This window comes from Triplophysa dalaica, chromosome 16, assembly GCF_015846415.1.
Source record: "Triplophysa dalaica isolate WHDGS20190420 chromosome 16, ASM1584641v1, whole genome shotgun sequence".
Lineage (NCBI taxonomy): Eukaryota > Metazoa > Chordata > Actinopteri > Cypriniformes > Nemacheilidae > Triplophysa > Triplophysa dalaica.
In genome coordinates, this window is record NC_079557.1 from 7,892,314 (window position 1) to 7,920,288 (window position 27,975).

The 27,975-nt window shown below is 37.2% G+C and overlaps 1 protein-coding gene across 1 annotated transcript in view; it reads right to left on the reverse strand.

Annotated features, from left to right (window-relative positions):
• The window catches only part of tnmd (tenomodulin), a 32,074-nt gene extending 16,223 nt beyond the window's left edge, over positions 1–15,851 (reverse strand). The window contains exons 1-2 of the mRNA XM_056770028.1: positions 15,757–15,851; positions 13,365–13,505 (exon numbers count right to left, since the gene is read on the reverse strand). Coding sequence (XP_056626006.1) covers positions 13,365–13,505; positions 15,757–15,804 — 189 coding nt within the window. The 5' untranslated portion in view covers positions 15,805–15,851. The remainder of the gene's footprint in view (positions 1–13,364; positions 13,506–15,756) is intronic.
• Between the last annotated feature and the right edge of the window lie 12,124 nt (positions 15,852–27,975).

A 27,975-nucleotide genomic window follows, 5' to 3' on the forward strand; every position in this document is an offset into this window, starting at 1 on the left:
ACCTCTATCTATTCAATCTATCTGGAATTAAATTAAAATGATTTAAATTAAATCAAATTATCCTGTCTCAATATAACACCTGACTGGGAGAGGGTGTGGTCAAATCTCAGTTTAACATTTAAAAATCTGGCACACCGTCTTATCCACTTTAAAGTTATCCATAGAGCATTCATTACCCCCTATAAGAGGTTTTAAATGAAGTAACAAGCAACATATTATTGCCATATCTGCAATAGTACATTATCAGGTACCTTTCCCCATATGTTTTGACAATGCCCAATTGTTTCTACTATGTGGACCTATGTTAATTCTACTTTATCTTCTCTATTACATATTGACTATGATGCAAATCCAAGTTTATGTTTTCTTAGTGATGATTCTGATCTTGACGTATGTCTGATAAACAAGAAAATGCTGTTTGTTGGTTTCACATCTGCTAAAAAAGCAATAATACAGAATTGGTTCACACCAACTATGTGTAAAAAAAACATATTGGATTCATAATCTTATAAATATAGTTTCCTTTGAATATACAACAGCACGGCTTAATAAGGCTAAACCTATTACTATTGATACCTGGCACAATTTTCGGTCCGATATACTAGTATATGTGAATAAATTATAGTCACTTATTTTGTCTTTCTTCTTTCATCACAAAGGAGGAAGCAGGTCTGTTGCCCACTTTCTCTGTCTGGATGTTTTCTTATTTTTTATCTTTTTTTATTGATTTATAATGTTGTTGGAATTTTTGTTATTGTTGTTGGTTTTGTGAGTGCATTTCGTTGTATTTTGAACCAATAAAAAATGTTGATCACAAAAATTAAAAAAAATTGTTAACATAAGCTACAAACTGTAAGCAATATCGTTTTTCAGCATTAAGTAATCTTAGGTCATGTTAGTTAATGCCAATACAATTGTTCATGTTAGTTCACTGTGCATTGACTAATGTTAACTTGTCTTTAAAAAGTATTAGTAACTGCCACAAATGATATTAACAAATTAATCCATTTTAAAGAAGTATTGTTAATTTATGTTAATAAATACATTTACAAATGTTAACAAATACAATCTTATTGTAAAATGTCACACAACAAACTATATTGTCCACATATGTCTGTATCTTTTTCACAATATTGATTTACTTAGTTGGTATCAAAACAAAAGAAAAGAGCTGTATTACTGGACATGGAAAATGTAATTTTGTGTCCCTGAGAGATCACAAAAATGTACTGTCAGGTTCAAGGTCTGCTCAAGATATATTGTTAAAAGCTTCCCAAGTGCCTAGACCTTGAGCTCTCGATTTCAGCCGAAACTCATTACTTTCATAAAGAAGGCATTTGAGAATTTTGAGTTTTGGTTTACATTATTGCAGGTATGTCTTGCGACCACCACAGGACAAGAGTTTATTCAGACACTATATGCATTCTCAACTGAATTAGATTACTTCCCGTTGATGCCACCTGGCTTTAATAGACTTTGAGCTCTTATGACGGATAACATATGGAGCTCTCTTGTTTACTTCTTTTCATCTCCTAGATGTCTCTAAGGTGGTCCTCACCCTGCATACAGTAGCTCTCCGGAGACCCACCCTGAGGAGAATTAATAACAGACAAGAAAGCCAATGAAGTCTGAGAGTGGTTTACATCATCAAGCCCTACCGGTCCCCTGAGGGTTCCCGTTAAAGGTTGTCCAGACACTGTCACAGGTGAGTAGAGAAGAGAGGAGAGAGGCTCGTATGCTCATGACAGCGTGTCCCCGTGTTGTCCTTCAGGGCCTTGAGATATGACCGCCCGTCAGAGCGCAACATGATGGCTGTCATTCAGAACTGAGACAATGGCTTTGCTTGTTTCGCTCCCCTGCTAAGACAGGACCTGACAGATACCAGGGTCACCCTCATTGTCATATTAGGGCGAGCTATCCTTGCTCAGCAGTTAGTACACTACAGCATGTGAGTGAGTTGTTTTTTCACAGTGTGTGAATACCCATATTCCACACAGAATTGTTATTTTATTTCTGTTTGTTACGGTTTCGTGTTCTAGGAGTGAGAAATCCATCAGACAGATGGATGCTGACAGATGCCACCCAAAGAAATATACACTAACTGGCTTTTACTTGGCGGCCGTATCGGTACAGCTGTAGGTTTGAAAGCGAAAGCTTCAGCTCTGGTTTGCTTGCAACAAGCCATCAGAAACCTGTTTTGTGAATTATCTGCATGGTTTGCAGTCCTCTTCCAACTGCCTCTCTTCAGCAACCTCGCTCTCCACACACTCCCTGCGAATGATGATTTAACAACTACTATTCACATGGGTAGTCACATGAGCAGAGCAAATTCCTCCCCGGGGTTGAGCTCCCTGCTGAAATGTTGTTATGAGAAGGTTTTTTTCCTCCTCCTACTTTCCTATCTCTTTTCCCACATTTTCTTGTGAAAAGTAGTACATTTTTCCTACGGATCGAAAGCGAACACAGCTGCGACTGTCACAACAACCCCCGGAGCAACACTGCTACTCGTTCTCGTACAACTTCCCATACTGACGTTGGTTTCTTTTGCCATCAAAAAATTAAAGACGCACTCCGTGCGATCGGCAGCCTGCCTTTTATCTCACAGAAAAGATGAAGAGACACTAGTGCGTGAGCAGTAATGAAAGCCAAACAAGGTTAATTCTTGAAAAGATGAGACGCCCTGAAGGAAAGAAGCAAAGGCTATTGCTGTAAAATGAAGATCCCTCAGGAAATAACTTTCCTGGATCGGTATGAGACAGCGTAAATGGCTTTCACATGTGGCCAGCGCATGTCAAAAGCCACGGTGTGAGCTACCATGCGGGTATTATTCTAGGAATTAAATGATACTCTCATTTCGGCGCGCACTAAAGATAACAATTCGCCCATTGATGGGCTCTTCATTACAGTCCTGATCTGGCCTGACTTCATTTTATCTGCTTTGAATGGCCCAGATAACAGCGGGTTCATTTCCATCGTGCGTCCAAGTCTGTGAAATGCAAATGGTGCTCCTGATCCATTTATTTGTCCTTTCAAAAGCCCCAGACATCAGGTATTACCGCAGACCACTCACAGTGTTTGTATTTGGTGTGGGCACAAAGACAAATATAACTTTTTGCTGTTTTGAGACAAAGGAATTATGGAAGTAGACACTGATGACAAGACTTGACAAGCTGTATGGCCATTACAGTTAAGATAAATGGAAGGAGAATGCGTTCAGGGCTGCCAGATGCCTTTAGTGCAGCATCTGGAGGTGTCCAATGAAGACGGGCGGGTGCTTTCTAACAGACGCCGGTTTTGAAAATGGGATAACCATGGTCACTAGCTAGTACAGTATTACTGGATGATATTTATTCCTTAAGGAATTTGTGCTTTTTCTACATAAATTGTATTTGTTTGGATTATCATTTGTCATTTTAAAAAAGCTTCACAAGGCAGTGGGTCTTCATCTATCTATATTTGTTTCCGAAGTCAGCCGAGGTCTCAATAGCTTCATGACCTAGGCTAGCGGCACAGCTTAAACATAAAGGTCTTATTTGCTAAAATGAAAGACAAAGCATAAAAGACACATCTGAAAGTACACTACATCTGATGAGATTTTAGAATACAGGCTTGTTATTCTGGTACGTTTAATTGGAACTATATATATGTAGGAACCTCCAAAGAGAAGGCCAACGGCATCTAGGCCTCTTTGAGTTCTTATTATAGCTCTGTCAAGAGTAAGAATTGAAATCAACATTTGTTTTGCCAAAAAGCCATTGCTAGAAAAAGTAATAGTGTCCCGTGCAGACATTTCGTCTGTGCAACAGAAAGCATATGAATCACTACTTCTCCATGATTAGCAATTGTAATGTGCCAGACAAATATAAACAATGAAAAGCGCCCGCACTCAACATAATACAAATCACATTAGAGCAAACAGAGTGATGCAATAACGCAGAGCATATTTCTCAACGTTTGCCCTGATGCGGGCAATACAAACGTAATTACATGCCATAATTCACGTTCTAGAAGAAAGACAGTGTGAATTGTTTAATTGACTTAAATGCCTCTTTATAGCTCCTTAAATAGAACTGTACTCCGTGTGGAATTTTAAATGCATAATTGCAAGGCATTATGAAGGAGTTTCACCAACCGTTAGCTTGAGAGTTACAAGCTTATTCTCTGTATTTATACACCAAAGGTTTACTAAGAATTCCTTCACAGGCAAGGGTCCCCGTACGTCTGATTCACCTCTCCCCTCCCGTAGCGAGGGGGACGTATTGACCCACTTTCACCGCCTTGATCCCCTGCGTCTTTCTTTCGTTTACCACGTATGACCACCTTGCTGTGGTCGACTCGCATCCGCAGCTGCTTTTAATTTGCCGGGGCACCGTAGTCCCTTTCTTCAGAGCCAACGCATACATGACTAATCGCACCAGCCATTTTAAACAACTTGAGCTCCCGCTGGCGATAAATCATTTTGATCTGAGCTACTGTGCGGGTAATAGAGCTATGTTCAGGAGGGGGGAACCGCGGAGCATTGGGAGCAATTGCGCTTTCTCCCTAGTCAGCATGCAATCGTAAGGCAAGCTCAGGGACTGGGACGTCATGGTTTGATTTTCAACACTTTGTTTGCTTTCATGATGTGTTGAAAATCAACAAATAGCCCGGTGGCATTCAAAATCCACCTTTCCTAGGGTTTGTTTCATGTTTTTGGGTTAACTCACACTAACCTGGGATAACTTTGACAATAAAGGGATTACAAAATGGTTTTAATATGTTACGCTTAGTTGTGGAGGTGTGCAGGTTTAACATTAGACATAGAGATATTTGTATTTGAATCTCTTCCTTTTCAGAGACATTGCTTTCACTTGCAAACAGTCGCTTCCAACAGTCGTCTCGAAGGAAATAACTAAAGTATTTTTTAACAGGACGAAAGAACACTTTCAGGACATTGGGTGATGTAACGCTCCCAAGCTTCAGCTTGCAACTGTGATTGATATCTCTGTGCTGAAGGGGGGACGCGACTGAAGTGAAGTTTATAAATAAATCTAAGAGGTGACAAAAGATCTTCCTAAGCATTTTGGTGACTCTCTTGTTCTTTGTTTTCTCTCATTGCTTTGCAGGGACGCTTGGGTTTGGGTGACTTACTATCCATGCAAAAAAAAACACATGGATTTCTGTAGTTGATTGTTCGTCTGAATGCCTGTGCAGTGTAAGAATGGAGGCCAATCTTCTGTCATAATAGGACACGGGATAGCGCATGAAATATTCATCAAAACTGCTCATAATCCTGGCACACTCTGGTCCTTCTTTGTGAATGTAAAACATATTTCACACGGCCAAATATAGAGCTAAATGCCCATTGAAGGACCGTCAGACCCGTCCAGCCACAAAGGATGTCACCTCTACCGCAAAAAGAGACAGAGAGAGAGAGGACGCGTTGACCCTGATTGTTACTCAGACTCACTCAAAATGATTAAATTGACTGAAGACATTCAATACTCCTGTGGCTAAGTGGCATTCATATGCAGGCTGCGAGAGTAAACGCTCTTGTGTTTTCAAGCTTTCAGACGCCCAGGATAATTTGATGAACAGCATTAACCGCTAATGAGAACAGAAATATAGCTTGGCTGAAGAGAACTATTAGAGAGCTGTTTTCATTTAAAACCACCCACTGGTGTCCAGAAACTAAAGGTTTTCTGAGAGAACGGCCATTTTAGTTCGATAATTGTTATGAAAATTGAATGAAAAATAACCAGCAGATGTGTTTACCGGACTACTACCTCACACTAAACTCAACAATTTCGGGTATAGAGAATAGAAAATGGCAATCGGACAACATCATTTCCCGCCTAAAAGTATTTATTTTGCAAACTTTAATTTGTTCAAAACGTATCTCTTAGGAAACCTTGGCTTGAAAGTAGAATATTACTTATCTGACACGCCATCCTGCAATGTGGCAAACAGGGAGACCCAAGGCAGGCAATGAGACAAGAAAGAGCCCTGGAAACGCTCGGCCATGCTCTTAAAGTGTTTTTTCAGGCATTACTGCTGCCTCGAAGCCCCAGTGATGGGAGTCATAATGCATCGCACGCATAGTAACAATGTTTTACTCTCTGAGCTCTTGCCTTGGGTGAATCGAAGGGCAGCAGTTTATTTTGGTCTCCAAAGCTTAGCTGAAGATTATGGGGAGTGAGGCGTTATGCAGACATAGTTCTACATAAAGAAAGAAAAGCTTGCCAAGTTCTCCTAGATACTCGCTCAGGCTTAAAATGTAAATGAGCCAAAAGTTCATAGGCTCATAGGCTTCTAGCTTATTATTGTAAAGGATACCAATCTAAAGCCTGCAACAGAGTGTCTTAAGGTATTAGTTACAAATTATTGTCTAAAACTCTTCATTTAGCCAACAGATGAGCCAACGTAACCTCAAAGGAACAATACTTTTTTGCTATTAATAGTATTTGAGATCATATAACCACAGGAAGAAAGAAGAATGGCCTCTCATTACCATATTGTGTAATGATATGATGTAAAGCTCAGTAAAATAAATACGCTAAGATCAGGTACAATACATTAACTCATTCGCCCCCAGCCTCTTTAAAAAAGTTGCCAGCCTACACCAGTGTTTTTTTAACATTTTCACCCAAATTTAATAGCTAACAGTAAATTTTCTGTAAAGAATGTATGGACAAACAATCTGTCAAATGAAAGAACAGAGTCTTAGCTGTTAAACAAAAGAAACCGTATTCTTCTATCTTCATTTTTTCGTTTTTTATCACTCCGTAGATTTGGGTAGGTTTCTTCAAAAATCCATCATTTTGATTAAACAGCTGAGATAATTATCGTTTTTTGTCAAAGATTCCGCTCAGATTCCACTCAGAACAATCATTAAAAACCGCTAAGACATATACGTTCTAGGTTCTGGGATTCTGTAGTTTTTCCCAGTGATGTGTAATAGCACCACATGCTGTACAACAGTACAAACACTGATTGCCGTAAAAACTTCTTTTGCAGGGAAGCGTTTTTTTTTAAACGACGAGATAACTCGTCAATGGTGGTGAAGGAGATAATGCATTTCTCTATCATATGTGTCTGTGTATGTTTCATAATCGAAGCCTGCAGGTTTTCATATATGTTTCCATATGTTGGTACTCTTGCTCTACAGAGTAACGTTTTTTTCTCACTGTTAGGCAGCTTCTGCGTCTGCAGCTAGTTTTTTTCTGGTATCATGCAGAGCCAGTAGGTTTAGTGCTTGGAGGATTGTGTCAACACAAAGTTCTAAACGCAAAGATGGCTTTGATCTTAAAAGAAGCAAAATGGTGTTAACCTTTGGTGTGTAAATGAATACACAAACTCTTCTCCCGACTGCGGATTTGAAGTGGATAAGGAGGCAGAAAGCTCTCTGAATGTCACTTTAACACGAAACATGTAATGTTTTATACATGCGTGAGGCTACTTTTCTAATTCCCAAATGATTCCCAATGTTTCATCCTTTTGCCTCATTAAACCCTTTAAATGGCATGCCCAGTTATTAAATGATGAAGAGTTTCAAAGCATATTTATAGCATTAGGAAAATAAGATAATACTCTCAGCCCAGCTTTTTGGAGAGCTGTATTCAGTCGTAACCTTGGTGTGATGAATACATCTGTGTTTGCTGCAAATAGCGACACTGTGTACGTTTTTTTAAATTATTTTCATTTTAGAGCTAAATTGACTTGATTTTGCCGTGTGGAGTCAATGCCTCTTTAAAAGCAAAATTATAGACCCAGGTACAGTGAATCGACACCTTCACTGAGTTTATTGTTGTTCCAGACTCTGGCTGTGTGTTTAGTAGATAAATGAACTCTGCTTTGAGGATGAAAATTATTTCACATTCCAGCAACTAAATATCCACAAGGTGCTTTATATGCTACTCCAAAAAAAAAGTTTCCAATAAGAAATTTCTGTAGTGATATTGAAAGGGAAAGATTGACACAACGTTTTATTTAATGCATTTTGAAAGGTTATTATGATGGTCTCAGACAGACATATATGGATTACTGTATGAAAAGAGATGATTTATCAATACTGTGTATGTGTGCTTTTTGGTTTTCTCAACTTGATTTGTTTGCTACTCCTTGTTTTACACTACATTAACATTGATTCGTTTCGCAGATACTTTTATCCAAAGTGACTTAAAGTGCAAATGAGAGATTATTTAACATTTTGAGCTAACAATACGTGAAAACTGCAAATTTATGTTTACAAATAGGACTCGAGCTGAAATAAGGAAAGATGAACAACACAGAAGACACTGTAGGGTTTTTAACATGAAACGCCTTTTGCTCAATTGAGTTTTGTGTCTCTATGATGGTTGTTGCTCTTAATGGCTAGTATCTGTTTAGTGTGGGAAAAATTGGCAGTTTATTTATTAAATATTAATAACGAATGAAAAATTAAGTTCATTGATGTTTAAAAGAAAATAGGTGCTTGTTCTCTATTTCATTGAAAATATGTCCGGTTGCCTCATATGCAACATTTGTTGAAGAGATAAATTATGCACTGATCAATTTCAAGGTGGTTGTTTGTGAGATTGTGTCAAATAAAAAAGACTAGCCATGTGTTGTTTTATTAAAACGCTGCTAAGATTCTCATCTTTGATGTATTGAGGTGGGGTTTTTTGAGTGCCATGCAAAATGCTTTCATTTTCATGTCGATAATTTAAAAGACATAACTCTTTCATGCATTGCTTCTATCTATCTATCTATCTATCTATCTATCTATCTATCTATCTATCTATCTATCTATCTATCTATCTATCTATCTATCTATCTATCTATCTATCTATCTATCTATCTATCTATCTATCTATCTATCTATCTATCTATCTATCTATCTATCATCTATCTATCTATCTATCTATCTATCTATCTATCTATCTATCTATCTATCTATCTATCTATCTATCTATCGTTGTCAATCATATAATAAAGGTAGATTTATTGTAGTTATGTCGAGAACAATGGCTTGTGGTTAAAAAATGGGTTAAGATTGTAACAAAGCCTGTTTAATGCCAAGTTACATTGTGACACTTTACTCCATATAGGTTAAAGCAGACTGTATGCTTTCTCATAAACAATAACTGAAAAGTTTGCACCTTGTTTTTACAGTATTAAATCGTATTTGAAAAATAAACCTGAGATACATGCACACGTGACAACTGTACCCAATCTCCTTTATATTTCAGACACCCATCTAATGTCGAGATGGGATCTTCTCAATTACTGCACTCCATCCACATCTCAATGACTGTGAATTTCTATATCTCTCTGACAGATTTAACCCTTAATCTATTTGAAATAATGAGGCACATCCTGTAGATCTAGGTGGTGTTAAGAGCAGTTTCAGGTGAATTAATCTGAGGAAATCTGTTCTCTTCCTCAGGTGTGAGAGAGTGACAGGACTACTTCTCAGTACCTGGTGTAGAACAGGATTTGCAAGCTCCATTACAATCTAAATTGTGCAAGGGAAAGGAAAGAGCTATAACTTTGTACTTTTGGAAACATTACCAATTCTTCTGTAGCATTTCTTGCATATTTATTTTAAATCATTGTGTATTTATGATTATGGCTGTAGACATTTCTCAGACGGAAAGTGCAAACATGCTTTATAGCACTTTCATTCATATACCCACTTTAAAGTGATAGTTCACTCAAAAATTTAAATTCTGTCATCATTTACTCACCCTCTTGATATTTCAAACCTGCATGACTTTCTTTCTTCCGAAGAAGAGAAAAGAAGATATTTCGAAAAAAATGTGTAAACCGGCACCCATTCACTTGCATTGGTTTTGTATCGATACAATAGAAGTGAATGGGTGCCGGTGCTGTCGGGTTACCAACTTTCTTCAAAATATCTTCTGTGTTCTGCAGAAGATTTTTAGGGACGCCAACTAAGGCAAAAGACAATTGCATTAGGCAGGGTAGTTACATTTTGAAGTGAAGCTGTTAGAGATGGCATCAGCTAATGCGTATGCTAAAAGGATTTCTTTAAAATTCTATTCTGCCTTATGGATGTGAATTTGCAGTGAAAAAAAAGTAGATCTATTTAGTATAGAGACTTATTGTGTTTGTCAAGCCTCGGTATATAGGTTCCTCCTTCATAGGATTCAAGAGAAATGCTGGAGACCACCAGAGAACGTATCAAAAAAGATGAGACGACAGAAGTGATAGGAACTCTTCTAATGCCTCCTCGACCACTTTTTGAAAGGCATTCAAAATCCACCCCAGAGCCCCTGACTGGATGGAACTGATTCTGTTTTGTTCCCTCGCCGCTCCTTTACAAGGGAACAGTTTGTTTCATCCAGGTGGAGGTGAGAGGCTGTTGCAGGCTTGTAAGTGAGTAAATGAATTTGATGAGTGAAATAAAGGAAGATTGCACACCAAAAGCGCCGCATCTCTGCAGGGGGTTACAAAAGCAGCTGCTCAGATTGGCCTGTCTGCCTCATTACTGTAGCCATTCTCCCTCAACATATCAAGACCCTGAGGAATTTGCACTCAAATGTTTGAAAAGAGAAGTGGGCGATCAAAAATATGGGCTTTTCTTGGAACGTTTTTTGAAGAACACAAACCAGCATGGCTTGCCGAAGTCTATTCGTCTTTCCTGCGAGGAGAACAACACGACAGTCTAAAAAAGGCCATTTGCTGGACACAACCAGTAAACAAACCTGCACGGGGGGGCCATCATTGCCCAGCACCTGCCACTATAACCGGAGAGCAGGTGCAGCTGTGTTCATTAAGATAGAGTTCCGGACACACAAGTCCTTAAGAGGCGGTCGGGGGCACATTTTGCGAGGCTGCCTTGCAAACACAACGTGGCAACAAGGTGAGTGAGGTAATTTCAGCTTGAATAATGGGGGCACGTCTGGTGAGGCTGACATACGTGTGGCAAAGGCAATTTCACAGCTCCTATCCACTGCTGCGCGTGTGATCTATTGAAGATGTCGTCTGACATTGCGGTCAATACGACAGACACCGGTGGTGCAGACCTGATAAGCTAGACTGAAAAACATAGACTGTCAGCCGTACATGTGCGGTTTCAACCAGTCTGTCAAATTACAGTTGCCTGCTGCGACAGTGGACATTTTAAAAGGTCATAAAATAGATGACATCAGCTTAACATGGCAATTTGGGTATACCAGGCTCAGATCAGAACTAAAAAATTGATTTGAAATATTTTGGAATCATACTTTTGTGTATTTTTTCAATAGAAAACATGTAAGGGGATGTCACAATTTACCGGTTCTCCTGATATTAAGAACCAATTATCAATACTGTGTTAATTCTACACAGATCATAATAATCATAATAATAATTCTAAGTAATTGAGGTTCCTTTTAAATTTGCGATTCATTGACCAAAAATTAGTCAAAGCCCAATTGAACAAAATTAAAGATGGATATGACTGACGAAGCATGAGTGTATAATGCATTATAAAGAGTTATTAAAGGGTACAATGCATTATAATTCTTCATAATGTGTGTTGTAATGTATTATATGTGGTTGTAAAGAATTATAAACAATGTCAAATGTGTAGTGCAACAATATAATATATTAACTGTAATAACAATTGCTTATAAGATATTACAATGCATAAAAAGGTGCATTGCAATGCTTTAAAACTACTATTATAATGCATTATAGATACATGCTTCAAGGAAAGTATTTCCAAAATGTTTTTTCCTTTAGAAATGTTTCAATAGATATCATGATAATATTGCCTTTAAAATTTCTTTTAGCTATGATAACCTTGTAGTGATAATGTGATACCGTGGCAGTCATATGTTGTGTAGTAGATGGTAAAGAGAAGGGCATCTTTAAGGCGAGTCGATCCATTGTATTGTGAATTGAAAAGCAATTGCTGTTACTCATACTATCATTTTGAATTCTGTTTATTAGCTGACATGGCAGGTATTAAATCACAGAGGAACTGAAGAGAACCATAATTAGGACATGCTAAACATGAAGGCACTGTTGGGAGCCAAGAGAGGAATTGGACAACACGGTGACAACCACACACCGTACCCCTTTTACACTTAAACACATACTGTAGTAGCACGGAGAATGATGCCAATTGCTTCATCTTCCCTGGGCTTCTGTAACAACATATGTTTGTAAGTAATTAAAAGAAGTTCCCAAGCGATTGTCATGTCATATTGAAATACAATATGGTGCGCAAATTACCTTTCCATGGCACTTTATGTAAACCTAGGCACAAGAGACCACTTTGACTGTCCCTGCCGCCACACGGATGGACTGACAAATACAATTTCCTGCTGTATTGATGTATTGAACTGCAACTAGTTTGTCTGGAGCTATACCTTTAAAAGCATAGAAATAATTGATGATCCCTTACCTAGCACAATAAGAAAAGCGATAAACACTTACTACCTACAAGTCTAAATAAAGGGAGGCGGGCCTTATGAAATATGCAATGTTGCTTTGAAATATTCATAACTAAGCTGCAAAATTGGGATGCCTGAAGCAGCAATAGTTGCACATTCAGGTTTCATTTCGGTGTCAGCACTTGCAGCTGTGTAAACACACACACACACGTCCACACACACCGCTGGCCTAATATTTCCCCCATACTGCCGTTAAAAAAGCCCCCCTAATGGTTAGTCCTATCATTGTGTTTAAAGTACTATTATAGTCCTCTTTGCTAGACATCAGCGTTTGTACGAGTCTTGGCTTAGCCGACCACAGCAGTTCACGAATGTGCGCACTTATTCTCAATCTCTACGGCCCCAGACTTCCAGTGTCATTAAACCCATTACATGTCCTGTGAGAATCATATCTCCTTTGATGACTTTTCAAGCAGTACCGTGAAATATCTGATGCAGAAATTAGGCTGTCTAAGTGTAGCTTCAGCAAATGTGCCAAAAGAATTGGCTGTTAAATTGTTAAAACAGCACTATCCTCAGGGAGACTTTATGCATAATATAGTATAGCAAAGCGTAAGGTTTATTTGTTTGTTTTGTTGACTGGACAGCATTCCCAATTACTTACGCTCTGTCCATTTCCGCACATCGGCAAAACTTGTGAAACTATGAATAATATCTATGTTTTGCAGTTCTGATTATTTCTGCAAACTTATTACAAAAACTCTTATCTATCCATTCTGCTGTTTTTTCTTCAACCCTGTGATGTTATTGTTCATCCCAAGGAAATCAAGATTGGATTCAGTCCATGCCAAGAATGCCCAATAATGTGTGCAGATGTCTCTGTATCTTTCATTTCCATTGCACAATTGTAATTCTAATCATTTCTTAATTAATCCAAAATCATGCACCATCCTAAATAATATCTCCAAGCCTCCACAATAGTTTTTTAATTCCTCTTACCTTTGTAGGGCTTGCTCTCCATATATATCTCAGACTGAAGATGCAAAGGGCCAATATCAGGAACACCACGCCCATAGTAACAGCAACACACAGGTATCTGGGATACCTGACCTTTTTCTCCTTTTCTTTCCCCAGCTCAACCTGGATAAAACCCAGACAGTATTCTACTTTTTGCATTTTTATATATTAGGAATTTTCACACATACGCCACAGTGCTCAGCTGAGAAAGAAATAACCACGTGGGCATCTTCAGTACGTCTGAGATGGAAAAAAAGGTCACATTTATTAAAATCGTCCCAAATTAAAATTTTGCCTGTTGGAATAAATTCCCGGAGCTTAAGGCCACAAATTAATAAAGAGAGGCTTTTGCTCCAGCTGAGCTCCATGTGGAAGAGTTTAAAAGCTCAATATTCACAGTGGTGTGTGCCACTATCTCTTAGCACACGGCCAATCAGAATTAAGAATGTAGAGGAACTAGCTTCAATTAGCACTGTCTCTTGCTGATAGAAGAGCTTATATGGCAGAGAACGCTGACGTGACTATGAGTGTATTTTATCTAACAAAATAAATACTCACCCAATTTGAAATTCTAAGCATGATTTATTTCCTGTTTGACCAATGAATATTAGTTTTGTTTTATTGTGATTTAGGAGATGGTCGGGTGAATTCTTGTAATTGCAGAATACCTTTAGCTTATACACAAATCTTGATTTTGTCAATCGTGACATTCTTAAGGTAAAAAAGTTCATAAGATAGTTAAATTGTATTTTGACCGCTGTCCCAAACTCAGACCATGTTCTAGTTTTAATTTCTCATTTCATTATGTGGTCTAATTCTTGCTTTATGGAATTTTTTAAAGATGAAATCCAGAATTGATTTGGGGTTAATGTATGGAATTAGTTTCCGATAACAACATATAAAATGTTTTGGTCTTTCAGCAACTCCAGACTCTGCCAGGGATCATATTTACATTATCCTATAGATGGTTTCAGCAGCAACAACATATCCAAACATTATGTGGTCTACGCAACGAATCAATAACTGTTGAGTAGTTTTAATTTAATACAATTAATATACAATAAAATATAAATTAAAATGAATAGGAATTAAATATAAAATACAATTGTTATATTACTAGCCAGACCGAAAACCAAAGACAGACCAGAAACTTAACTTCAGGCCAGACTTGTGCGTCCCATGATACCGTCTATACTTACTCAAGAGTCAATTGAAAAAAGTAGCACAAATATAAATATTTATTTATGCTTCAAGAAATGGTCATAAATGCCCCGTTAAAATCATCAAGGCACAAGTCTTATTACTGCACATTGTAGGAAACAGGAGGACAAACAATTAAAGAAGCGCCAAATTCCTCTAAAGAAGAATTTCCCCCTGAATGAAGCAAAAAATGTCAATAGGGCTGGTGCTGCAATCCAGAGGTTGCATAAACTGTGGAAACTTGACTGGAGGACAAAGTTCCATCTGCTCAGAATATAAATGGTTCTGAAAATATACAGACGGCTGCCAGCAAAACCTTATTAAACGGGTTTAAGGTTAAGAATCAGCAAGGCAGCTCTGCTGTAGCTCGAGTGAATATGAGTCTACGGTGATGAAGGGAGCCGGAGCCCCCTGCTGATGAGAGAGAGTGCAAGAAGGGCGAAAAGAGAAAGAAAGAGAGAGATAGAGGCAGATGGGGAGAGAGGGCAGAAGGGAAGCAGAAATAGATATTTACACAAGAGAAGAAAATATAGACGGTAAAATAGAGGTGTCGGTAGAGAATGGAATAGGCACAATACACCGAAATAAAGAAAGTATGATTTTTATTCATTGATGTTTTCGTTTCAAAAGAAATTTCACTCTTTTTCACACACGCTTAGATCATCACTGCTATAGGTTGAACGAATACAATACTTTCATTGTTTTTTGAAAGAAGCCCACCCATTTAATTTTTGGCACAGCAGACACATTATTGCATATACAAAGCTGGTAAAATTATCTTGATTATTTAATTGTAAATCATGTGGAATAATTGGCACTATATCAAACGTCTAACCTCACAGAGTGTGGCGCACAGCTGGAGAAAAAGCACTTGAGTGTAAGATAAAAAACGGAACACTTTAAAAACGTGTAGTCACACATAATAATTTTTTTTACCATACCTGACAGTCACATATCACAACCCCTGACACAAGCTATTTAACACAATTAAAAAATGAACTGAAGATTCACTTCACCGATTATTTTCTGTGTTTTGGAAGCAGCAAAATCATTTTCTATATATAAATAAAATAAATGAATACCATTATTTCTGCAAATTGTCTTACCACTTCATTAGAAGCTTACTTTCCAAATTAATGTTGATATTCTAATCAAAGAATTCATAAAAACTCACATCTTTGCAAAGCATTTGTTGACTGCTGAAATAAAGGTTGCTCTCCATAACTGCAGCTGGACCAAAGACAACCTCCCTCGGAAACCTTCACCCACACAGAGTAGAAAACTTTCTCGCTGGGAGTCAAAGAGTCAAACTTTCACTCCATTGGTAATTTGGGATGAATTTCAAGAGGGAGTGTTTCTCTTTCAAATGGGATGGAATAACTTAAACCTTTACTACTGTGGTTCATTCTGTATAGTAGATGTACTTAAGACCATCATCTGGCTATGAACTGAGATTAAACTGCTGTGATTTGCTGTAAGGGGATATATCTGTGTTATTCTTTCTTCTATTGTGGTTCAACATTGACAAGCATTACAATAAAGGGTAGTTCACCCAAAAAATAAAATTCTGTCATCATTTACACTTTTTTTGTGCAAAACAAAAAAAGATATGTTCAAAGAATGTTGGTAACTGGACAACTGCCATACCCTTTCACATCTTTTGTATGGACACAAATCTAATGCAAGTCAATACCAATAATATTTGGTTACCAACATTCTTCCGAATATCTTTTGAGTTTTGCGGAATAATAAAGTCATAAAGGTTTGAAATGACAAGGGGGTGAGTGAATGATGACAGAATTGTTTGATTCCCTTAACCTTAGCAGGCAACACATACAGCACACATCTGAAAAATATCTGGGATGGTTTCAGGTTAACAGATGAGAAGAAAAACAGAGTTAAGCCAAGCAAGAGAATTCACTTTTGGCACTTTTGCACTTTCGACTTTGCAAGACTACATTTAGTATTCTGAATAATATTCCTTCTCAAATAACATCAAATAAAAGTAAAAATAGCAAAAGCTTTTAGTTTTCTTCAAGACATGTATCCTAGATCACATCCCAATATTGACTAACAAATCAACATGAAAAACAAAACTATACACAGTGTCTGAGTACAGAAGTGCTTTTATTGAGTCATAGCTTTAAGGTCTGTACTGGAAGCTGTGGATAACGGATAAAAGCCGTGATATTTATAACCTATAGCTTTAGTTGTAAAATTTCTCAAAGGCATAGGCGACCTAAATCACTGTGAAGAGAACATAAAAATGACCACTTGCCTTCACCACGAGCGATATTCTCAAGAGTAACCCACTACAGAATACTTTTTTTCACAGAAATCGCTGTTGACCTCAATAAAAGACGTGAGCAGAGATCTGAGGCATGTGCATACCTTATCTCACTGCAGGTTTGATCCAGGACATTGACTTCTGTGGAAAGATGATCCTGGGTGGGAAGAGCAAAAACAAAGACTGGTATGGGCCTCTTTTTAAAAATATTTCATTTTTACTTAAATATTTTACAAGGTCATCTCACGAAGATACTTATGAATATATCACATGGTTTAAGTTTAACCATGTCAGTAAAGTGAAGGGCATTTTAAGATCATTGAAATGTTAAGAGACTAATGCTTTGGGCAACATTTGTGTCATTGAGCCAGAATAATTGTGGCCCTTTTTTAATTTTGCTCATCTGGAAAATGTATAATAAGTATTGAATTTAATCCAAGCTGTTAAACATTTAACATTGTAACAGTAAATGATTCACATTTTTTACATGTTACATGCTCTCTGATTTGCAAGTCTCTTTGAATAAAGATGTTAAATAGTTTAATGTAATTTTTTAATGTGTACATAATAGAATAGGTATATACATAACAGATCCTTTAATGCTTTAGCTTTACTTTAAAGGGAAGAAAATTCTGTCATGAATGAAGATTTGTTCCAAACCTGTAAAAATGTCTTTGTTTTGTTGAAAACAGACTTTGGAAAAATGTAAGCAACTGAGATTTCTCAGGACAAATTGAAAAGGTAGTCAAAGGCAACCTAGAACTGTTTGCTTTCCTACATTCTTCAAAATATCTTTGACGAAACAATAATACAAAAACGTTACAATCATTTTTCCTACGATGGTAGTCAATGATGTCCCAGAAATGTCATTTGCTAACATTTTTCCAAATATCTTCCTTTTTACTCATCAAAACAAAGAACTTTATACAGGTTTGGAACAACTTGGGGGGACCAGGATACCGTATCTCCTTAAATTTCCTGACAACTAGGTTGTCTAAATTTGACTAAAATCATTATGGAATCTGTCAAAAAATAGGCTAAAATATACTGATTCAAGAGAAAATCCCTCCCAACAACATTCCAGTCAGCAGAAGGATTTTTTCCAAACCATTACGATAAAACAAACACCAGCACAGAATGAAAACTCTCTTTGGTAGAAGAAAAAAGCAAAGAAAACAGCCAGAGAGGATGAAATTGAAAACGAAGTATTTTAACAGATCCCTACTGTAGAAGTTCAATCGTACAACAGTTCAACGTGCTGCTATATGTAGAACATAAATCAAACAGTGGTATGACATACCAATTATTTCTTATTGCAAAAAAGGAGGATTTACTATAAATTTCTCATTTCCAATCAGGCAAACAGGCAGAACTGTGAACACTGTGAAGAGGAGGTTGTCACCTTGGTACACTGTAATGATATTCTTCAGTTTCATCAAGCCTATCGTCACAATATTCACGGTTATTTGTGCACCGTTATGTGAACCGCAGGCTTGTGTTGTTAATTAATGGGAACACAGACATAACCACGCCGGATTTCTGAGAAATCCTTCAGCTTCTTGCCACGTGTGCCAACACATTACTCGTTGCCAGACTTTTGCGAAACTTCGCCGAAGTATTCATGAAATTATTTAACAACGCTAACTTTATTACAAGAACTCTGCCGACATCGATTGTTATTTTTATTGAAAAAAAATTAGTTAAATGAAATCACACATTGATTTCTCACATCTTACTGTAAAGCGAGTTTCATTTGCTCACGATGAAACTGTGCTCTCCTACTCAACATCATCAAAGACAACAGCCTTCTTTTCTCATCTTCTCTTTTCTATTGCCAAGGTCTCTTCTGTCAAAGATCCACAGAAGACACCCACGCATACTGCCAATGGAGCTCACCATCATATCCTCCTCTTTCTAAGGTCTCGCCTGATGTCACCTGGTCATGAGAGAAGTGCAAAGACACACAGATGAAGCGCTCGTCCATGCCCAACAAAACTGAACTCATTAACCTTAGGATATCATTTCTTTTGTTTCTGTTCTGTACAGTATGAAGGGGAAACATAGATTTTCGATTTAATCCACTAATAACACTTACAAAAGTGATGAGAAATATATTTGTTTTCTTTTGTGATTAAAGTAGATAACAATTTAGCCCACACACAAGGCTGAACATTACAATCTTATTTCAGATCGAAGGGACTTCAAGGCAAAATTTACTGCACCGCCTTTCACTGACCTAATAAATAAAGACATTCATTACATGACTTTTTATTGAATTAATCAGGTCTAACTGGCATTGAGGCACAATAATCTAATTAAAAGAGTTTTTGAATTACTTTTCTATATTCCTTATTTCTATAAAGCAATAGGCCCGAGAGATAAGAGTAGAGTGCAAGTACAGGTACAGCCTGTCCCCAAGGTCTGTTAATTGTATTAGATTTCTAATGCAAGTAAAGTAAGTCAATGAATGTAATAGTGATTTAGTCTTAAAGGAGAATCTTTGAATGCGAACGCTTAAAAGTGAATAAATAGATTCCAGAAGTACAGTGTTGCAAATCTTCATATTGGCACGTTCCTCTCCCGCTCTTCACCTTGAGGGAGGAAAGCTGTGCACTGTGGGATTTTTGCAATTTCTTGCATGGTGGGATAGGTGTATTTACTTTGGTAATTGTATTCCTTTCCCAATTCATAATGTGATTAAATATTAATACCATTCAGAGCACCAGAAATAGCAAATCTCAGAAATTATCTAGGCAGCCATAACGCAAAACAATTTACTGAGAAATAAAAGTCTTCTTTAATGTTTGAAAAATTCAACCGTTTCAAAGACCTGGATAGAAGGAACTGCTTTTGTCTGTGTATCATCTAGCGTCGCGAATGTGCCAAATCACGTAAAGTGGAAAGAAAATAGCAGCCTTGACATTTCATCAGCTCCAAAGGCCCTTGGTGAGCAATCGCAAACTATTCACTGTTAATGTTTTACTAAATGTAAGTGAGTTGCTTTCCCCAAACTCAACTTAATAAAAAGATGTCATTGCCAATAGATATAAGTGCTAATTGTATTTGCAAAAACACAAAGTGTATAGGCCATGGGCCAATTCTAATGTATTCTCAATGCAGGATTAGACCAGAGACTAAGCTACTCATTAAATCATGTTAATGCAGGCATTACAGCAGGTATTACTTTTTTTCTTTCAAAAAAGATGATTATATTAACTTTTACTGCAATACACTCTTTTAATTTAATACCACATGAGAATGAGTGGAGGGTAATTTGGTCTTTTTAATTAGGGATGTAGTTGAAAATAGAAAATGGACTTTGTTGAGTTTTATCACACCTGCCTCTTAATTTACGAAATGTCTAAAAAGTTAACACTGTCTAACTATTTAGACAGCAAAATTGTTCTCAATGTCACTTTTTGGTAATCTGTTAGCCGAGCCGCCCAAAATAATAATAACTGAATGAGCCACATTTACATTGATAATGTTAATAAATCTATAAATTATTTAGTGTCTTTGCACATATCGTAAGGAAGTTTAAAATGTTCTTACAGCTATAAAAACTGCATATATATGCATGCTGTACCGCACTGATGCAAGCCTTAATATTAAATATGTCTTTTCTACATAACCAATGTACAAAGGTCACTGCGAATGTCCAAGCGCGTGTAGTTAAGCTCCTCATGCCGAGCACGGCGGGATCCAGGACGAAATCCAAACCCTCCCGGCCTTCACTATCAATACCCCGCCCTGCCCTTAGGCCAGGCACCAGATTTTTCATGTCAGCTGGCAAACACCTTCGTCTCATAAGTAGGTGTTTGACTTTCACAAGTCTCTCTCCATCCTGGCAAATGGACTCCTTTGCCAAGGTTGCCATAGCCTTGGGCTGTGTGTATGTCAGTTATAGATGCAGATTTCCTTTCGTTTCACATGGTAGAAATTCCCAGTGGGCTTCAAACTACTCTAGTGAATGTCTTATACAACTTATTTTTTTCAGGGCAGAAAATATCCTCCTATCTCCTAATTACCTCAATTTACATAATTACTCCTCTGGTAAAGACTCCTAATAGTGACATTGGGAAAAGGCGATTTCACATTTAAATCTATCCTTAACTGTGAGAAATGCTATTGATAGTTCATTTGACTAATTATGAGCTGGCATGAACTTCTGAAGTTAGCAAAAATCACCTTTGCCTTCACAGCAAAAGAAAAGATGGTAATATATTTCACATATATAAACATGTAAATACTAGCCAAGCTGTTTAAACGGTCTGTTCTTATACTCGAGTGTATATTTAACATCCTTTAAATTTGAACAGTTTTTTTGTGAAAAATATCTACATTTTTAAACTATATATGGCCTCAGACTTCACTTAAAAGGTTTAAGTCAAGCTTCAGGCTTTACTTACTCGTAAGTAAAAAAGGACACAACTGTCAGGCAGAGATATTTCTTTAAACATCCAAGTTGGATTTTAATTTGAAATAACTGCAAGGCATTGCTTTTAGCGTGCCAAGGGTGGCTAAAGATGCTGTCTAGTTAGACCATCCAATAGGTCGTGAGAAGTACAGTACATCTACTACTGCAAAAGAGGGAATTTTGGCTTGTTGTGCTAATTTCAGAAACGGAAATAGCTTTCAGTAGAACATTTGAGATTTCTGACATGCACAGGGGCACCGGAATAAAAATTTAAATGTATATATATATTACTTTTACTTTACTATTAGATTTGATAATATTGCTTTATAATTTGGCAGCTGTTTGGCACAGGAAGACAAGGAAATCCTCAAGTGATCATTGAAACTTCAGAAGTGGCATGTTGCAAGTGGAAATAAAGTGGATGGAGGACAGAATTCATCACTTCCCAATAGGTTGCTTTTGATTTCACGCTCTCTCTCTGCTGTTCTGGATTTCATTTCATGGTTTTATCAGACCCTTAAGATTAAGAATCCCCACCAATATATGGCCTTCAAACTATAACCGGCTTTAACCTCACAATGTCCTTGCATACAGATAAAGTATAGCACAATGATGCCATCTAAAACATAAAAGTAACCATGTAAAGCATGTCTCATACATAAATTGATAGAGTTTTGTGTGTATTCGTATTCGGAAGCATTCTAGAAATACAACAAAACACAACATTACTGTCAATTTATAGAAAAAGATGCAAAACCAATATTATTTTATTTTAAACGCTGTTCTTTTCTTTAAAGTGGTGGCCTACATGCTCTAATACCATTTAGCTTGGTGCTCACGCAGGCGACAAGAGTTTGAATCCGATTCGCGACATTGAACAATCCTGTTCCACATCATTTCCTGCCCTTTTTGTACAAAACTCTGGATGAAAATGGCAAAAAGGCTATTTCAAATAAATAAGAAGTATGTGATGCAGACACAAAGCATAATAAATCGCAATGGGGCAATAAAAGAAAACAGAGGCCAAACACTACAAGCTTTTCCAAGCTGTGCATGTTGATGTTGATTTCTCCCATATTTGCGGTCTTTTAAATAAAACATGTAGGTTGTCAGATATAAAAAGGCCTAATCCCTTTGGAACATCACTAAAGATATCTAAATAACAACAGAATGATTTGCACAGAAATATTTTGCAGATATTTTAACCTAAGGTGACCTATTTCAAAATAAATGTCTCTGGATTTCAACCTCCTTTTCAATGAAAAATGGCTTCATTTAAACACATTTGCACACACAATTTATCTGAAGATATTCCTGCCCTTGATCTCGAGCCATCGATTCCATTCAAAAAGCAATCATGACCTCCACATGAAATAAAGGTCACTGTTTACAGTATGAGGAAATCTTGTGAATATATTAAGTATTCAGATATTTACTGTAAAATCAGGAAAGATGCTTTGGAAGCAGAAAGTAAACATAGATAGTATAACGTAATTAAACAAAAGATTAAATCTGGGACTAAAGAAAAATCCCTTGTGTACTACTATTCATTTAGATATTTATTTTTACATTTCGCAACAAAACAGTCAAATATGTCGACTGCACAGTGCCAAAATAACAATTAATGAAGCGTAAATGTTTATTAACGTCCCACTGTATTTGTCCTTCTGAACTGCAGAAGAGGTTAAGGATCTGTCAATCTTTCATCCGGTTGTTCATCACCCAATGATCAGACTCGTTCTCAAAGTCAATGAAGTCAACCACAACCTAAATGCCCTTCCAGAGAAGCTGCTGATTATCTGTAAGATGTATTAGGCTACTTGGCTGTTGGGCGCTTCTTAAAATATTCTGCATCATACAGTATGAGCTATTGTAAGATCATTAAATCATGACTTAGTCCTCGTTTCTGTAATAAATTGTCTTAGGTGCGACTGTGGTGCTAAAATCTTAATTTTCAATTTGCTGACTGCAGTGGATTTGGTAATTGAGTCTTTTAAAGCGAGTTATCATGGTGCCAAATTGTGGCCTGTAATTTTTTCTTTGAGAGACTTCTGACGGGACTATATCTTTAATGAAACGTTATTATTTTCTCAGCTTACGTATACAAAATCGTAAACTGATCGGAATTACATCAAATTTTGACATTTTCTATGCAATAAACAAAATGGATTTCTTCACCACACAATGAAAAGATGTAGCTATCAACTTTGTGCCAATGCACACAGATCAAATAAAAAAGAAGCAGCAATAGAACCGAAAACAAATCAAGTATAACAAACATCATTTGCATCGTACTGGATATATAATTCTCTTCAAAAACCAATATATTCACCTGCACTGCATTCGTCTGTATAGCTTCTACATTATACCAGACCTATTCATTATTCATTGTGTTGGCAGTAACAGCAGATTTGAGTGCACGCTCTGAATCATCCACATGATAGACACATTTATAGAACTTTATAATTTACACCTGTTATGTGGACACCAGTCAAGGTGACGTGAGTGAAGATTGGACACCAGCTTGCCAAATTAAATTTGCCTTCTTTATTATCACTACAAACAGAATATCTGCATAAGCACAAAAGATCCCCTTTTTTGGAAGATTGAAGTTTAATTGCAAAGTTTGTCGACGTAATTAAAAAAGGGGTATGTGCGTGAAAGTCACTTTGTACGTCAATTGTGCAAAAACTTTTACAATTCTGTGGGGCTTTGTATATTTAGCAATTTCTGATTTCAAATGTTGAAGCATAACAACGCTTCAATGTTAGTAGCAATGAGGTCTTATTTAGAGGTTTTTGATTAGAGTTGATTAACAACTCTGTATAAATACAAGAATATGGAAATGGCATAACATTTCATTCCAATTCATCAGACGAGGTAGACAATGCAGGGCTGGGGTTCTGCCAAGTCCATGAGAGCTCATTTATTTGATGGCTTTGCTGTTTGATTGCCCTTATGTAACTTCCTAACCTAATTTACATAACACACTACATTAGTCTTGGACACAGGAGCTCTGAGTATGTGCATAATTAGCCGTGTATCAGTCCATTTTGACTTCCATTTCAGCTAATCACTCGGAGCTGGTCGTGAAGGATTTTCTGCGATGGAACAGGAACTGCTATGTGTACATGCTGTAATAGACCACCACGGTGGATGCTCTTGGATCGAAAAGATTTCTAAAGCATAGAACAGTTTGCGTTTAAGGACTTTATCTGAAACATACTGTATTCTGGAACTATTGTTCTCTATTCTTTATTCGCACAATGTAATGAGACACAAACACAGCTGTCATTCAATTTAAATAATCTTGTCAGCTGAGAAAAAAACATATACTTTAAAGTCCATAATTTAACTCTACATTGTTAGCGCTTTAGTTTCGAGTAGCCACTTCTTTAGACTGACTGCAGCAGGACTGAACTTACTGTATTCAGCCCCGGTATTCAGTTTTTCTGTATTTGCAATTTTAGGTGTATAGGAAAAGGTTCTTTCTTATCCTACTAACTGACGAATTCTCACAAATTTCTAATATAAAATATTCTTTCTGTTTGCATTTATTTGCAGAAAATGAAAACTGGAGAAAGAGTTTTTAGACCTCATATACTGCAAAGAAAACAAGTTAATATATTCACCATTAGGCAATACTACAGTAATTTTTCTACATGTATACGGTAAAGTAAAAAAAGTATTACAGTGTTCAAGTGTTTTGTCATGCTGTCAGTCTTTTACATTGCTGTTGGATGACTTCATGTCACTCCTGAGGTTTGATTTTGTTGAAATTGAACAGACACTAGACTGGAATAGCCACAAAACATCCAAAGATGCTGATCAACAAAATAATTAAGACCAGTTTAGTATGAGAACGAATCGTGTCTATCCAACAGAAAACACTAGAAACAGATGTGGATGGTCAGGAGAGGTGATTTACCCTCACTTGCCTTAAATTGGAATAGAAACAGATGGAACATTCGTGGACCATCCGTAGCCACCAAACCTATTAAATCACCTCTTGCTGCAGATGCTATAACGCTACCTGTGGCACTGATATAAATGACTTTTATTGAATGCCTCCTTTAGTTTGTTTCCCTAATTTTCAGTTTCTCTCATACAATTTTTGGTCCTAAATTTTTTTTGTTCGTTTGATTTTTGCATTATGTTCAGGTGATGGCATCCTTTCAATTGGCTGTGACCAGCATATGCAACCGACCTGCTCAAGGCATTGTAAATATCTAGTCTGTTCCAAAACTGATAAAGCCAGTCCACAGCTTCTGTTTACACCAGACTTAAGCACTGACATATGGTTTGGAAATGAACATCTGCTGTAGCAAGTGTTAATCCAGCAGACAGCCTATTTGACATCCAGGAATCTCCGATATGAGGTACCTTCTCCCATTTACCCTGTGATCCAGCACACTGGTTTTTAATAATAATGTGTTTAACGTCTTAGCAATGCAACATTAAATCTATTTATCTGGACTAAAACGTCAAGCAGGCTTTTGTAGAAGCCATATCTCACTGATGACAAGAGCTGAATCTTTAATCCTGGCACTCACAGTTCTCGGCAGATGTGCTCCTACTCATCTATTAAATCATGTAGATTTGGGTGCAGTTACAACGATGTAACTCTCTTTGGTGAAAAGACCTTGAGATAATGGTTTTTAAACGGACAGCAGTGGACCAATATGACAGAAAACAGAAGAGAGGGAGGGCAGATGTGGGGCCACCATGTGGTGGATGGTTTATATTAATGTTGGTGAAGATAATATTAATGTTTAAACTGGTGTAGCGTTTCAATATTTTATGCTCATCAGAGACATGCAAATCTTCAAGTACTGACTGAGATTCAGACAAAAGCGTTTGTTTAGTGGGATAACATACAAACCTCATAAGGGAGATTTATGTGTTTGATTCAGCATTGATAAAAATGCTGTAAAATGCAATGATGTAGATGTAGCTGTGGACGATCTGTGTGTTGTAAAATGACTGTATTTGAAACCCAAGCAATTAAAGAGTACATAGCATGAGATCATGAAAATGACTTTTCATCAGGTCTGTTCTGTTGCCCTGTTTGAAAGTAAGCTGTCTGCCAAGTTGTAAGTCTGAAGGTGAATAAATAGCAAAGTTATTTGCTTGTAAAAATGGGAGTCGACTCTGAATCACACAAACGAGACGTGGAATAGTTCACCTGCGTATCTACGTCACTACACATAGTCCCCGCCTACGTTTTGCTGAGACTTACGCAAAAACGTATCTATCCTCCCCCAAACACTGTCGCTCGTTCGTGATGCGTGTGTATCATGTCTAGAGTCTGTGTTCTACGATGAGACACTAGGTCGGTCTTATTTCAACTACCAAAGGAAGAACGTCTAAGGGAAAAATGGTTACAATTCATTTTTCAAACAATACCAAAGGAGTATAACCCCAGGGTTTATCTGTGCGCGCGTCATTTCACCGAACATTGGTTTATTAATCTTGGCGCGTTCACTGCAGGTTATGTGAAACAACGATCCTTGAAAGAGGGGGAATACAAACTCTATTTGGACCTCTTAGCTCCACCGAATCCCAACCTGTAAGTGTGACTACTGATTTTTGTCTTAAATTCAAGGAATATTCGTACCTTATGTCTGTGTTTAGCTAATGCATATAATGCTAACATTAGCATGTGCCGTTATTTCTGGGGTGTTTCCGTTTGTTTATATTGCTGTCGTTGATTAATCGTGGATTTTTAAAAGATTCATCATGACTTTGAAAACGAAAGAAAGCGTGGCAGGTGATTCATCAAGTGGAAGAAAAGTACACCAACAATTCTAATAAAACAATGTTTTGAGTTCATGAAAGATCGGTTGCAGGGCTATTTGTTCTTTATTCACAGAAGCATTTCAGTATTTTCTTGGAAAACAGATCACTCTCCAGCAGGTGTGTGAAAATTGCTTTCCTACAACCTCTTTTTAGAAGAACACCTTTGACTCCGGTCAGCTATAATGCTGAGAAAAGAATGAATAACTGGCCACAAAAAAGCACAGGTCTCGATGTACAACAAATAGGATGATTAAAGTCAACGCTTTTCTGAGTAAATGTGCACAGGAGTAAAGTCACCGATTTTACCATCACTCAAAGTGATTGTTGTGCACATGCTCGAATTAATCTTCGGCAAACTCTTTTAAAACAGCCACAATTATTGTGGGGAGCTGATCGGCAGTTCTATTACTCAGAGAGACTCCTCGTCACTATAACGCCAGGCTGAATACATATCCTGTGCTGTCATCTTCCTGTTTGCGTTTTCTTTATTAATCATAATAAAGCATGGACTGACACATACATTACAGTGAAGCATAACTATTCTCTACGATCATTGGCAAAAACGTGAATGCACCAAGATGAGGTTGATAAATAGTTTATGATCTTAAAGACAGGTTAAATTGAATTTTATGAAACATTCTCAAATTGCAGTATAAAGACTTCAAAGGCTGTAAATTCGGAGGTGTTCAGGTGCTTACAGCATCACCCAGCACTCTGCCAAGATTTAAATGCACCTTATGCTATGTTTGGAATGCGCTTCTACACCCATAATAAAATATGCCTGAAAAAAACATGTTTTCTGATACAGTCCCAGAACTTAAAAAAAGCATCATACTGTAAGCCAATGATGCCAAAGTCAGTCTATGAAGTTTATCAACTCGACTCTCACA